The sequence below is a fragment of the Gossypium raimondii genome, chromosome 7 (assembly GCF_025698545.1).
Source record: "Gossypium raimondii isolate GPD5lz chromosome 7, ASM2569854v1, whole genome shotgun sequence".
Taxonomy (NCBI): Eukaryota; Viridiplantae; Streptophyta; class Magnoliopsida; order Malvales; family Malvaceae; genus Gossypium; species Gossypium raimondii.
In genome coordinates, this window is record NC_068571.1 from 5629655 (window position 1) to 5643157 (window position 13503).

The window sequence follows — 13503 nt, forward strand, 5'->3', positions numbered from 1 at the left end:
GTGGGTAGGTGTTATTCTATATTCTGAACATCCACCCCCCCCCCCAGTCGCCTGACAATGATTTGGATCAATGCTTGTGGAAACTGGATGCAAAAGGTAGGTTCTCAGTTGCCGAGGTGTATTTTGCTCTAGTGCAGGACCGATGGAAGGACGCTGATGAGCGATGGAAACTTGTGTGGGCTCTGCCTGGGTTGGTCATGTAGGGGAAGCTCCTCACCAATGCAGAACGATGTTGATGGGGTGGATGACCATTTGTGTGCAGTTTGTGGTAATGACTTAGAAAGTATTATGCACATTTCGAGGGACTGTCCGGCTATTGCAAAACTATGGTGCCACTTTGTTCCAACTACCAAGCAGCGTTTGTTTTCTGATGCTGCTCGGGTGGACTGGCTGCTTGTCAATCTAGAGTGTGACCATGTATGCCCTGTTCTAAATTTGCCTTGGAATCTCTTGTTTGCACATGTTAGCACATTTGGAAACGAAGGAATGGGGGTGATCTTCATGATGAGATTTTTGTGTATTTATCCGCTGGTTTGGAAAAGTGCTAGTGCGAGTTGTCAATAGAGAGATGTAGAGGTCTAACAAGGAGTATCAATGGCTATTTTGGCATTGCTTTTGAGAACTGTTATGAAAAATTAATTTTAAAAATTACTTTTGAAAAGCTTGATTTAAGGGTTTAAAGATTTAATGTTTAAGGTCAAAAATACTTTTAAGAAATAAAATATCTATTTTAGACATGAGATTATAAAATAATAAATATGCATTTAAATAATGTTCAAATTAGTTACCATTATGAAATCTTAGTAAGAATATAAAAATAATTCATTATAATTTGTTCTTAATATTTTAATATATAAAATATAAATTTTGAATATTTTAAAAAATTAATATTAATTATTCATAAATTTTAATTCGAATATATAAAGTATATTAATAAAAATTTAAAATATAATATTATATATATAAAATAAATTTTAATAGAAAAATAATTACATACAAAATATAAATATTATATAAAATATATTATAGTGGTTAAAACAGTCATTTGATCTAAAAGCACATTTGTCAATAGCAAAAGTTTAAAAAGACTGCTTTGGCTTTTAGGTTCAAAAACATTTTTGACTCCAAAAATTGTATGTTTAGTATTGTTTTTTACTTGAAAAGTACTTTCGACCCAAAAAGTAGATTTGAAAAACAATGCTAAACAAAGCCTAAGTTAATCAAATGGGAGCGACCGCAACAAGCCTAGTACCTCCATGGGGCACCCCATCACCGGGCTGGTGAGAGGGACAGACAGACAGACACACACACACACATACAGAGATGGGGTGATTGATACCAGATATTTTAGCAATAATTCAAGTGAAATAATGAAGTATCGCATCTAACAAACCGGCTTTCTTTCTTTCTTTTTTTTTTTTTTTTGGAAAACAAACAAATAAAACCTCTCGAAAGTCAAGATCCAGAGACTGAAATATCACTGGTAGATATTATTATTAAAAAAATGCCAAAAACATATATATAATCATCAAAATTAATTCTATGTTATCCTTTCATAAATCCGATACTTAAGTACAGATGTAGGTTGAAGATATACAAACAGAAACACGATGGGGAAATCAAGAGTATACGAACAAAATGCCTCCTAAAACATGGTAGCATGGCATGTGAACTGTGATCAATGATCACATCACATGCAATATAATAGTATAGTATAAACTCAACCCCCGCCAAGGCCAAAGCTGGCCTGTTGTCCCATCATTCTTCTACCCAAATTCAATCTTCTCCTTATTGCCAACATTTCAATAATTTCATGTCTTTCTAAACTAAATAAAGAACTGTTTTGCAGACTGTACTAAGTTGGTAAGGTTTGAAAATCACAACTTTGATATAAAGGATTCAGTAGTTCATAGTATGCCTATATAAAAAGTTTCCATTCTTTCATAACCAGCATCTAACTGCTAAACATTTGAACCTATCAGCACCAATACCTTGCAGGACCAAATAACGGAAAAAGAAATTGCATGGTTACCTGAGAGATTATAATTTTAAGAAACAAACTTTTTAACTACAATCCCATCAGAAAAATGAAACCAAAGTGTTCCAAATGACAGCAAAGGAGGAATCTACATCTAACATGCAAAAGACAGTGTCCATGATAGAATTTGCGCACTTTAGGGACAAAATTCAACTTACTAGACATATTTAACGGTAGTCTGTTAGCCTATTAAAAGCCATCTGATGCAGCTGATATAGACACGCTGCAAATTTTACATAGAGAAAATCAAGGAAAGTAGACCGAATTTTTACACTGGTTTATAGCAGTTTCGCCCAATTTAAACATTCCAATCTTCACAGCTTAAAAGACTAGGTACATCCAATTTCTTCTTCAACATTCCAGTACCAAGTTGTTCAAGGGAAAGTTATGATCACTAGCAAGATCAGTTACACATCAAATATCTAATATGACAATCTATATGCTGATGCAAAATGCTACAATAAAGTATACAGTGAACACAGTGATTCTCAAATTCTGAATTTAGCCAATACAAAATCAAATAACTTAGATGCTAAAGCAAGATCTTTTAGAAAGCCTCTCACTACTTCATTGCAAGCCCAGAAAATAAGCATATGGCTTTACCACACATCAGGTAGATACCCAAAAGTTGACTAATTGTGCAAGTCTTTATCAACCCTCCCAAAGCCAGAAAAAATAGAAGGGGAGAAAAGGTAAAATCAACCTTCTTTTCTTCGGAACAAGACTGCCAATTCAAAATCTTAGGGAGAAATACACCCCCATCCAATGACCATGATCTACACAAGGTCACAAAACCCTGTTTGAATTATGACAATAAGAATAGATGCCGTCAAGGTTTAGACCTGAACATATAGATTAAAGAACTCATACTACACCAATATTTGATATGGAACAGGGGAAACTCAAGATTAAAGAATAATCAACAAAACAACTGAAACGCAACATTCAAGCATATAAAGCCACTCAATTGTTTACCAAGCAAGAAATAAGGGAAATGAAGCAAGAAATGTTTATTATTGAATTTCATATCACAATTGATTCACGAAGGAGTTCCCATCAATCTAATTGTTTTTACTACAACAAAAAAGAGACTCAATTTAATAACCATGCTTATATTCATATTACAAATGAAAATTTTAACATATGAATTAAATTCCATAGAATTTATCACCTGAAACCGCCGACCAAATGCTCCCATATCCATTTTATCTTCCATAAGGTAAACTAACCAAGGTCATCAATAAAATAGCTCTTCAATCTTCCATTTTCTCCTCAACAGCTCGCCTCGCATAGACAGAAGCCAGCTGGACTTGGCAAGTCGACGATTCGGCACTATATAAAATAAAGGAAAGAAATGCAAGCAAAGCACACAGGATGGAGACGTGAAGACCATCCACAGCAGACATTCTGACCAAAATTTACAACGTGGGGGCAGGGGAGGGCGAGGCCCCAGAACACACTTCAAGGCTAACCTGATTGAGCTATTGAACAACTTCTTTCGTCTTTCTAACTTTCTAGATCTCGTTCCTCCCAAAACTTCCATGATCAAGTTCATATCGATGTTTCGCACGTGGACTCTACAATTTGTACAAGAAAAAAAAATCAAATTAAGCTATTAAATTAGCTTATAATTCAAAATTTATTAAAAAGTTAAGAGGAAGCACAAAAATCAAACCTTCGCGACTGCTTCAGCTAATAACTTGCCATCTCCAATCGAATCACCAGATTCAGAATCATCCTGAATCGCCATACAATCCCTCGGCGTTTCGAACCAAGACAATGAAAACTGCTTAGAAACGACACCGACGTCAAAATAAATGAGGCCCGAGCTAGGAACATCAACCCAAATCCCTTTGACCTGGAACCAAAGAAACAACTCTTGAGAAGAAATCCCAGACAAGGCCCCGATCTGCCCGTACTTCAAAGTCCCAGAAACATTCCTATCATAACGAAACTGGCATTCAAACATAGCATTACAAGCTTGATCCAATTGAACCTCGAAGCGGCCGGTTTCGTCGAACTCAAATCGGGTTATCCCCTTCGGAAGCAGCCCCGTGGGTAGCCCATGGGCCTTTAGGATATCGTAAATAGTCTCCTGCTCGCCGTTGACAAGCGCGAAGAAGATGAAAATGACGTGAAGAAATATGGCAGGAACTAAAGGAATCATTTTTCTTTATTTTTCGTGAGGAATTCTATGTTATTACATGAAGGCGGAAATTAGGGTTAGGGTTTAAACGAAAGAAAATTAGGAGAATAAGATGAGAAAAGCGAACGAGAGAAGTAGGAGACAAGTGTTTGCCAGCTTGAATACAGATAGGATTAGGAGAATGATCAATTATGAGTAGGCCCCTCCTCTCCGTTATCCTCTACGGTTGGGATTTTCTCCTACCATAAGACAAACCAGTAGTTTACTGCCACGTAGATTAGGTAATGGCCTGACTGTAAATTCTCGGGGTTGTTTCGTGTTTATTCATGCCAGTGTCTATCTCTTACACGCGCTTCTATGGTGCGTGTAAATTAAACCCATTGCTATCCGGCTATGGTGATCCATAGCTGGATCATGGGCTTATAATACACGACGAATTCGTGATTTAAACAAGCCAGTTGGACCCTACGTTGGGCCACATTTGAAATGTGTCCAATAAACATTTTTTCTCATATTATATTAGATAAATGATTCTATGAAACTATTATTACACATTATTTCTATTCCTTTCAAATACAAGAATGATAAATTAGATTTTTCTCTAAATTTTTCACTTTTTACTCTTGAACAATTCAAGTTCAAACTAAAACTACTAAAAATTATAATTTCATACAATCATTATACAAAATAGTATCATATGAAATATCTGTATTCATACACTTTGGAGAAAAGTTAAATGGATATGCTATGAGGAATCCCTTTGGCCGTGATGCCTGCTGAGGTTTCGACCTTAGTTGCATCAGGGTAAAGAAGTTTGTATGGAACTTTTGCAGGCCCTCGTCTATTCATAAGCTCTGGATCTCCATTTCTCTCCATGATTTGCTTCTCCATCTCCCTCAGAGACTTATTGAACTTCTCAAATCTTTGCTTCACCTGCTCATTGTCTATCCACTCAGATGTTGCTCTCTGTCCTAAGTAAACTTCTTCAGACGTGTGCCGTGACAGTACCTCCATTAATGCTATCCCAAGGCTTGCCTCAAACCTATCTGGTAACATGTTGAGAAAATACTTATCTGGGTCCTTCAAGAATTCTGCAAACTCCATCGTACCTTCTTCGGGCACGAACTTCCGGCACCGACTGGGACGGTTTGGAGGATAACCTGCGTACGAATATTGCCCGAAATTCACTGATGCATGAAGGGCCGATGCGATCCATACGAGTGTTGTTAAAGTGCGTTTAAGGTCTGCCTTTGTGGTCATTTGACACCACCATTTCTCCTTGCGTTTATCGCCGTGGCCGACGTTTCGAATTTCCAACCACCATGCTTGTATTTCGGTATCGGATTTGACTGAAGCATCGTCTTCATAGAAGATGTCGCAAAAATCTCCCACCCATGTTTGGATGGCTAACCATATATCAAGACCGTCTAGACCGTAAGGATAATCTTGGAAGAGCATATGAGCTCCTCTGGGGTTTTCTGACTCTTCCAGGGCCATACACCTATGAAATGGCATGGTTTTTAGCATTAATTATATGCCATTTTTGTAGATTGTTTTAGCACATCATTATATGTACCTTTTGATTAGATCGGAAGGGAGAGCTTGTTCATCGAATCTCCATTGTTTGTAAAGTTCAGATGACAATTCCATGGAGAATTTTCCCGTGAAGAGTGTCTTCTCAAGGATTCCTCCGGCGTTTATCAGAACGGTCCGAGCTAGTGCGTTTATGTGCATGGTGTCTTTGAAATGAGGATCCAACAACCGGTGAATTGGATGCATCACGCTCAGCTGCCTCCTGGTGGCAATGATGAACGGCTCCACAACTGCATGAGTATGCAACCTGGAAAAAGAGGTGTTTAAACTATTCTGAATCAGTCCTAAATATGGATACACACGAGGATTTTGACTTTTGAGATCAAAGTTATGGCTCATAACCAATGGCTGATGAGCTGATGGTATGCCGAGTCGTTAGCTGCAACATGAGCTTTGGCCAACTGCCACAGTGCTTGAGGGATGTCTTCTTTTTCAGGAAGGAACACCATGGTTTTCATCCCGGCGACGTTGTTGGAGGAACCGGGATAGGTCAGCTCTATGGCCAATGGCTTCAAGGTGGCATCATTTCGTAAAAATAGCAATGTTCGGGATGCACAAGGGCAGACACCTTCCGAGTACATTTTTCTTAAAAATGGCAACAGATAATCATGGTGGTCCAGGACATAAATCCTCCATTGTTTCATTGCCTGTAATATAATGTGCTGAAAGTCGATTCACGAATACTAGAAGCCACAATCAAGGTAGTTAAGTTACCTGTTCGAAACTCAAACCATCAAGGTTGTGCTCAATGTCTGACTGCTCTATGTAGCTTTCCGTTAGTGTTCCTCGAGGTGGGAATTCCTGAATTATTACAAATCCGATGCGTAAACCAAGTAAAATGAATTGTATGCTGATAATATGAAGTATAATTGAAACGTTTTTAAGCTAATAGTATTTAAAACCAAGTCAAATAAGGAGCGACCCTCAAGCAATGAATTCTGGTAGGATTCGTCCCAGCAAGCATTTGTCGTCCGAATTCCTCATCTAGCTTCCATGCGAATTGATTAGCTGAAGGATAAAAAGCATTAAAAGAAAATTAAGCACATAGCAATGCATATTCTATGCGTGGAAATGGCAGATTGTTGTTGTTATGACTTATGATATCACCTCTTATGATTTGAGGCAGTGGGAATTTTATGTCAACTTCTTCAATCACGTGAGTGACATCTTTAAAAAGCTGAGCTGGTACAAACTTTTTCACTTTCTCCGTCACCGATGTTCCCCTCATCGCTTGGCGTCTGTTGTTGGAATATAGGTCCCGTATGTCACCAAATGACTCAAAACTACTGGAATCACGAGGCAAGGATTTCGCCTCAGGTAGAAGGAAATGAGCCGTGGCTTGGATTGCATTTGCAATGAACTCAGATAGTTTCTTGGGACTGCATCGCTCATCCGGTGGAACATAAGTGTCCAAGCTAATCGTGCCTTGCCAATGATCAGAAACAAAAGTGAGAACAAACACACACACATTCACATATATATTAATATAGATGCTTTCATATTACCATTTTTGGTAGCAGGGCGGCCGGTTCTTCCCCTGCGAGGATACGGACGTGAACGCGAACCACCCAAGACAGGTCTAACATGATCTGGACCTTTTTCAGGATTTCCAAGATCATCATACACATCATAATCATAGATTCGATCCCATTCTTTCCTTTCCCCAGTTCCATCACCTCTCAAGCTTTCAAGCTCTTCCTTTCTCAATTCCACCAGACAAGCTGGGCTTTTGCTCGGAAGATAACACTGCAATGACAGAAATTATAGAAATGCAACTACAAAAAAGGGGACCAAATTTGTATAAAACTAACTTACTGTGTTGGAAAAGAAAAGCCGACTGGTGTTAGTGTCTTTGATTGGATACACCCAAGATCGGCAATCAAAGTGGATGACGTTGTTTTCTGGAGGTACAAGAGTTGCAGATTGAAGGAAGAATCTATGCTTGTGATTGTTTTCTATAAGGAAAGCTCCTGGATTTCCAAATCCAGGCTCTACGTGTAACTTGATCTTATAAACGGTGGTTTTTGTGCTGTCTTTCTTACTGCTCTTTCCCTTCTTGAGGCATGCTTTCCCGCTCAACTTCCCTTTCCTGGTATCTTTTGAAGGCATTGAAGAAGGAGACATTAAAGGTCGAACATCATATCAAACGACGAACTAATTAAATAATGGCCAGCTAAACAAGAACTTACTTGGGTCGATTACAGTTGAACTATAAACCTGAACAGTTGCTGATTTTCCAGGACCTGATAATCCAGGGCTATGTTCAATCACGACTTTTCCATTGATAAGGTATCGGCTTCCATGGCGATCCTGCAGCGAATTACAATCAGAGATCTTGTTTCGGATAGCATTAAAACATTCTTGCATCTTGTAACATAGGTGATGATGAGAATCCATGTTTATTTTTTTTCTTTTTTAATAAATTTAGTTCATGATCAGGAGGAATTTTTTTTTTCTTTTTTGGTATTAAAAGAAAAAGAACGAATCCCGTGTGAAAACGCTATACATAAGGAAAGTGAAAGAAATCTTCTTTGCTTGGGTTTTCAGCTATGCATCTGATTCATTTCTTGCTAAGAAGCTTTAATTTCTTCAATGGCACTTTGAATTTAAATGCCAAGTTTTATCTGAGTTTCATATTCTAAATTATTTCTCTGTTTTACTCTTGCTTTTAAAAGTAAATGCTTTAACCAAGTACGAAATATTTACCTCTATATTTGATCCATGTTCTGTTTAGTCTTTGCTCATAACATATTTTACCTCATTCACCCCTGAAAATCTGTTTTGGTGTAGTTTAGGTCCTTGACTCAACTCTAATCATGCTCAAGTCAGTCCCCATTCCTATTTCACATAAAATGCTTAAGATTTAAGAATAATAATAGGTGTTTATGAACTACGGTGATTAATTTATTCAAGATTTGTACTCCATTTTAATTATGTAAGTTAGAATCAATTTTCAGTAATTTGTAGGGTGTAAATGAGATATTGATGTTCGCAAGTTACTTGAGTTCAACTCGAAAATAATTTAAATCCGGTTCGGTAATTATCAAACCGGGCTCGAGTTATTGCTTGAGCCGAATTCGGGCTTAATAATACTTGACTCAAACTGTTTACGAATTTTATCGAGTTTTTTTTATATTATTAGATTATTTTATTGCTATTAATATATTGCGTTAAGCTTGGGCTTGAGTACAAAAATTAGTAAACGATATTAATCGAGCACGTGTAGCTCGATTATATCTCGAGCCAAGCTCGAATTTAAAAACAAATAGTCAATTAAACTTGAACTTAAATTTAGTAGTACTCGAATTCGACTCAACTCGATTACAACCCTTTTATTATTTTTATATTTTAAATAAAAAACGAAAATCAACAACTTATATCATAAAATCAATAATTACTCAATTTGCACAAATTATATTAATAAAATAATTTAATAAAAATCGATTTTATCAAGAACCCATTCTTTTCTTGTTGTGTTGCTAATTCCCCTAATTCCCATGCCCTCTTGCTATCTGGTGTTCATGTTGTTGAATCCTTTCCATCTCTTCGTCAAGATAGAAAGCTTGAGATGTTCCTCCTAAATGTGATTCCGATGACACATTTTTATTCTTCATGTAAAGATTCACGAGCTTTTACATAGTGTTTGGTGCTTTCCATGTTATATTTATAATAGAATGTGATTAACAGGAATATTATTTTATAACTTTTGGTATATTCGAAATGTATTAATTAAAAACGTTTGGTTCACTAAATACTTTCCTAAGAATATAACGATTGTAATACCCTATTTTTGCCCGGGTCAAAAGGGCCTAAATTACAAACGGGCCTATGTGGCCCAAATCAAACAGAGGCCCAAAACCAAACCCCAAATCCAGTGGCCCAAACAATCAAAAACCCTAGGGTTTCTAGGATGAACTTGCGCCGCAACCAGGGTCTTCGCACTAGCCGCCTCCCCGAATCTTCATCTGCACACAAAAAAGGAAGCAAAACAGTAACGGAAAGAAATCAAAGGATTGTGAATCAAATCAATGTAATGGAAAGAAATCAAAAGATTGAGAATCAAATCAATGTAAACAAGATTTTATTTCTATATTTTTTATTATGGCTATATAAAGCCATTGAGGATACATTATTGGGGGGACCCGATTTTGAAAAAAATGAATAAAGAAAAAAACGATTAACAGTTAAAAAAAAGAAGGTGATTTACCATTTTTTCTTTTTCTCTGCGTTTCTCTACTGTGTTCTTTTATTATTATTATTATTATTATTATTATTATTATTATTATTATTATTATTATTATTATTATTATTTTCTCCTAGGCAAAACAAAAAAGAGTAAAAGAGGGGAATACACTTACCTGCGTGGAGGAAGATAAAACCCTGTTTGCTGCCAAATCAGAACCGGAGGGGAGATTCGGGTTCGCCGAAGTGGTTGTGGCAGCTAGGGAGTTTGGGTTAAAGAAAACCCTAGCAGAGAGTTTCCCCCTCTCCTTTCTATTCTTTAAAAAAAAAAGAAATGAAATGTTTTTAGAAAATCTTTTATTTTTAATAATAATAGCAAAACGGCGCCGTATTACTCCATGACCCTTGCGTGTGACCCGACCCGGGGAGGATCCACATGCTTTTAAGCGGAGGGGTAAATTTCTCTTTTAGCCCCTCCGCCTTTTAACATTTTTGCAATTGAGTTTTTTATTTTTAAATTTGCCCTCTAATTTATTTACAATTTCAATTCAGTCCTAATGTGAACGACGTCGTTTAGAGGAGAAGGGATAATTTCCTTTCCAGCCCCTCTGCATTCTTTACACGTTCAATATGGTCCTTGAGCCTTCCATTATTTGCGAATTTGCCCTAGTTTTTTTATTACAGTTTAAAATTAGTCCTTTTTTAGAATTAATTAATTTCAAAATATTTTCTTTTTCATTTTTTAAGTTTATATATGTAATTATTATTTTTATGATTTATATATTTATTACCTTATATATATATGTACGTATATATATATATATATTATACTTTCTACACATATTTTATAATTTCTATATATATATATATATATATATATATATATATAATCATTATCTTTATGATTTACATATTTATTACCTTATATATATGTACGTATATATATAATACTTTCTATACATATTTTATAATTTCTATATATATATATATAATCATTATCTTTATGATCTATATATTTATTAACTTATATATATATGTACGTATATATGTATTATACTTTCTATCCACATTTTATAATTTCTATATGTATATTTTCTTTATTCTCATCACTGTATTATATATAAATATATATCATTTTATAAATTTTATATTTTTCCCATAATTTCAATGTATATATTATGCACTCTCTTTCCTTTATATATTTTTTATTTTTGTTTTTTCATTTGTTTGTTGATTTATGTTTTCATATTTTTTATTTTGCTTATTTATTTGATACTTTGCATGTCATTGTTTTTTAAATTTTGTTTATTTGTTTATCTTATTTCTATACAATTGTCGTATTTATTATTGTTATTTGTTTTTGCTACATTTATACACATATTCAATATAACATTACATCATCTTTTACTCGATTTTAAAATAGAAAATTTTTAAAATAGAGATAATACTCGTATTTAGGATTTTCAAGAAAATTGAGCCCTAACATATTGGGTTCCGATTTTCTTCGTTAAATCTAACGATCGATCATTTCTCTTTAATCAAAAAATAAGAACTCATTATTGAGAATTCAACACGTTGTGTCCTAACGTATTGAATGTGACGCACTGATTTCTCGAAATGAAGATTTTTCTAAAAAATAATAAAGGAAATATTCCGAGTTTGGGATTTTAGAGGAATTGTGCCCTAACGTATTGGGCCGCGATTTCTTAAATCTTGAATAAATGGATATTCTTTTAAATTTTTATTACACGAGTATTTTGGCCTAATTCATTTTTGAGGAAATAAGAATGTTGTGCCCTAACGCATTGGGTGTGGCATTTTCTTTCTTTGAAATGACAAAGGTCTTAATACGTAACGTTTTAAGTTTTTGTTAAAGATTATATTTTTAAAAATTTTCGACCTTAAGACACTAATTAATTAACTAGGTACCAATTTTGGGCGTTACGAGGGTGCTAATCCTTCATCGAACGTAACTGACTCCCGGATCCGTTTTTCTAAAACTCGTAGACCAAAGCCGTTTTTTAGGTGATCCAATCACACCTTAATAAAATATTGGTGGCGACTCCCAATTTTTATTTTTTTTAAAGTCGACAACCTAAAATTTTTGTTTTTCAAAAGAACGGTTTCGACAGCTTGGCGACTCCACTGGGGACTTAAGAGAGTCGAGCCACAAAGTTGATTAATTCTTGTCTTATAGTCGAGAAAATATTTTTTATAAAAAAACTCATGACATCTTTCATTATCTTCTTGTTTAAATATTGTTTGCATTATACATTCCATGAGCTGAACAATTTTACCCTTTTAAGTGGAAGTGAGAAGCTATGCCTTCGTGAGGTTTTCACCTTCATGTAGGGTAGTGGATTGCTTCCGGGATACATCCGTACCTATGTCTTCGTGAGATTTTCATCTCCGTGTAGCAATAGGAAAATGTATTCCCCCGAACTGAACTCGGTCCATATGAGCCTATAATGGGTGGAGATCGAGGAATCTGCTGGTTCGGGTACCTTTGCCCTAGAAGCCGAATTTCATATAGTGAACTTTAGGAATCCACCTTAAGTAGAACTATACTAAACCCTAGTAGATATCCAAGTAGGTGTTTTACTCTTTCTTGATTATATTCTATGTTTATATTCAATACTGACTTTTTGTATTTTATTTTGATTGCATGACATGACATTTCATTTCATCATAAAAAAGGAGGTGTTGATTCACGTTCAGTTGCTAAATAGAGAGCTTGTCATAAGGAAATGGGTTTCTTGATAAAGTGGATGACAATATGGTTGTCCGAATATGGTCCAAGAACACGTGATAAGAGAATGATGATAATTTAATGGAAGACTACACGGCTATGGCTCCGTTGCCCAAGGATTCAAGATGACAAAGATTATTTGAGAGCTGCTGAACCTTCTTAAAGAGAAGCCAACGAGCATCACGAGGATGAGTGAGCAACAAGTTACGACCTGGATCGAGCAAAAAAGGAGATATAAGAGACATTTTTTTAAAGAGTTCATGAGATTTATCTTAATGCTCAAATGAAGAAGAGGATCGAATATCTCCACCTATGAGGGCAAGTCTATATAAATATACATTTTATGTAAAGAGATTTGTTTTCTAGTAACGTTTTCTAAATGGAATTAAATCTGAATCAACGTCTCTTTATGCATTCATTTCATGCATTCGCATTACATGATATCATAGCATTCAAATTCATCAAAAATTCTAATTAATTTAAATCACTGTTCAGTTAATCTGGAAACCAACCAGCCTACTAAACACCGCTACGGCACTCGATCGAAAACTAAGGATATGGATCAAAGGATGGAAAGGCTAGAACAATCCCAAAAGGAAATGCAGGAACAACTTCAAAAGCAAATGAATGAGCAGCAAAAAATGATAGACAAAATGATGGAATCTCAAGGGAGTATGATGGCTCAGTTAACTCAATGGTTCAACAAAGGAACTGATAAAGGAAAAGGCTCTGTGCTCAATATTGAAGAATGAGACAATGAGGGACCTGTCTATCCTCCGGACTTTACCCCCCGAC

General features: G+C 35.5%; 2 protein-coding genes and 1 long non-coding RNA gene across 3 annotated transcripts; all 3 read right to left on the reverse strand.

The window, feature by feature from the left end:
* Positions 1 to 3024: 3024 nt before the first annotated feature.
* Positions 3025 to 4334, reverse strand: LOC105804178 (uncharacterized protein At5g01610). The gene is made up of 2 exons (XM_012636673.2): positions 3714 to 4334; positions 3025 to 3615 (listed from the first exon to the last, which is right to left on the reverse strand). Exons 1-2 carry the CDS (start codon positions 4203 to 4205, stop codon positions 3553 to 3555), a joined length of 555 nt encoding a protein of 184 aa, XP_012492127.1. The 5' UTR covers positions 4206 to 4334; the 3' UTR covers positions 3025 to 3552.
* Positions 4335 to 4758: 424 nt separating this feature from the next.
* On the reverse strand, positions 4759 to 8254 carry LOC105804169 (linoleate 9S-lipoxygenase). Its single transcript, XM_012636663.2, has 9 exons — positions 7967 to 8254; positions 7593 to 7873; positions 7283 to 7523; positions 6885 to 7202; positions 6700 to 6785; positions 6492 to 6578; positions 6120 to 6424; positions 5761 to 6024; positions 4759 to 5685 (listed from the first exon to the last, which is right to left on the reverse strand). The coding sequence occupies exons 1-9, from the start codon at positions 8172 to 8174 to the stop codon at positions 4917 to 4919; spliced, it is 2559 nt and encodes an 852-aa protein (XP_012492117.2). The 5' UTR covers positions 8175 to 8254; the 3' UTR covers positions 4759 to 4916.
* Positions 8255 to 9500: 1246 nt separating this feature from the next.
* On the reverse strand, positions 9501 to 10255 carry LOC128042353 (uncharacterized). Its single transcript, XR_008197630.1, has 2 exons — positions 10136 to 10255; positions 9501 to 9742 (listed from the first exon to the last, which is right to left on the reverse strand). It is a non-coding gene; the product is annotated as an uncharacterized LOC128042353 (long non-coding RNA).
* Between the last annotated feature and the right edge of the window lie 3248 nt (positions 10256 to 13503).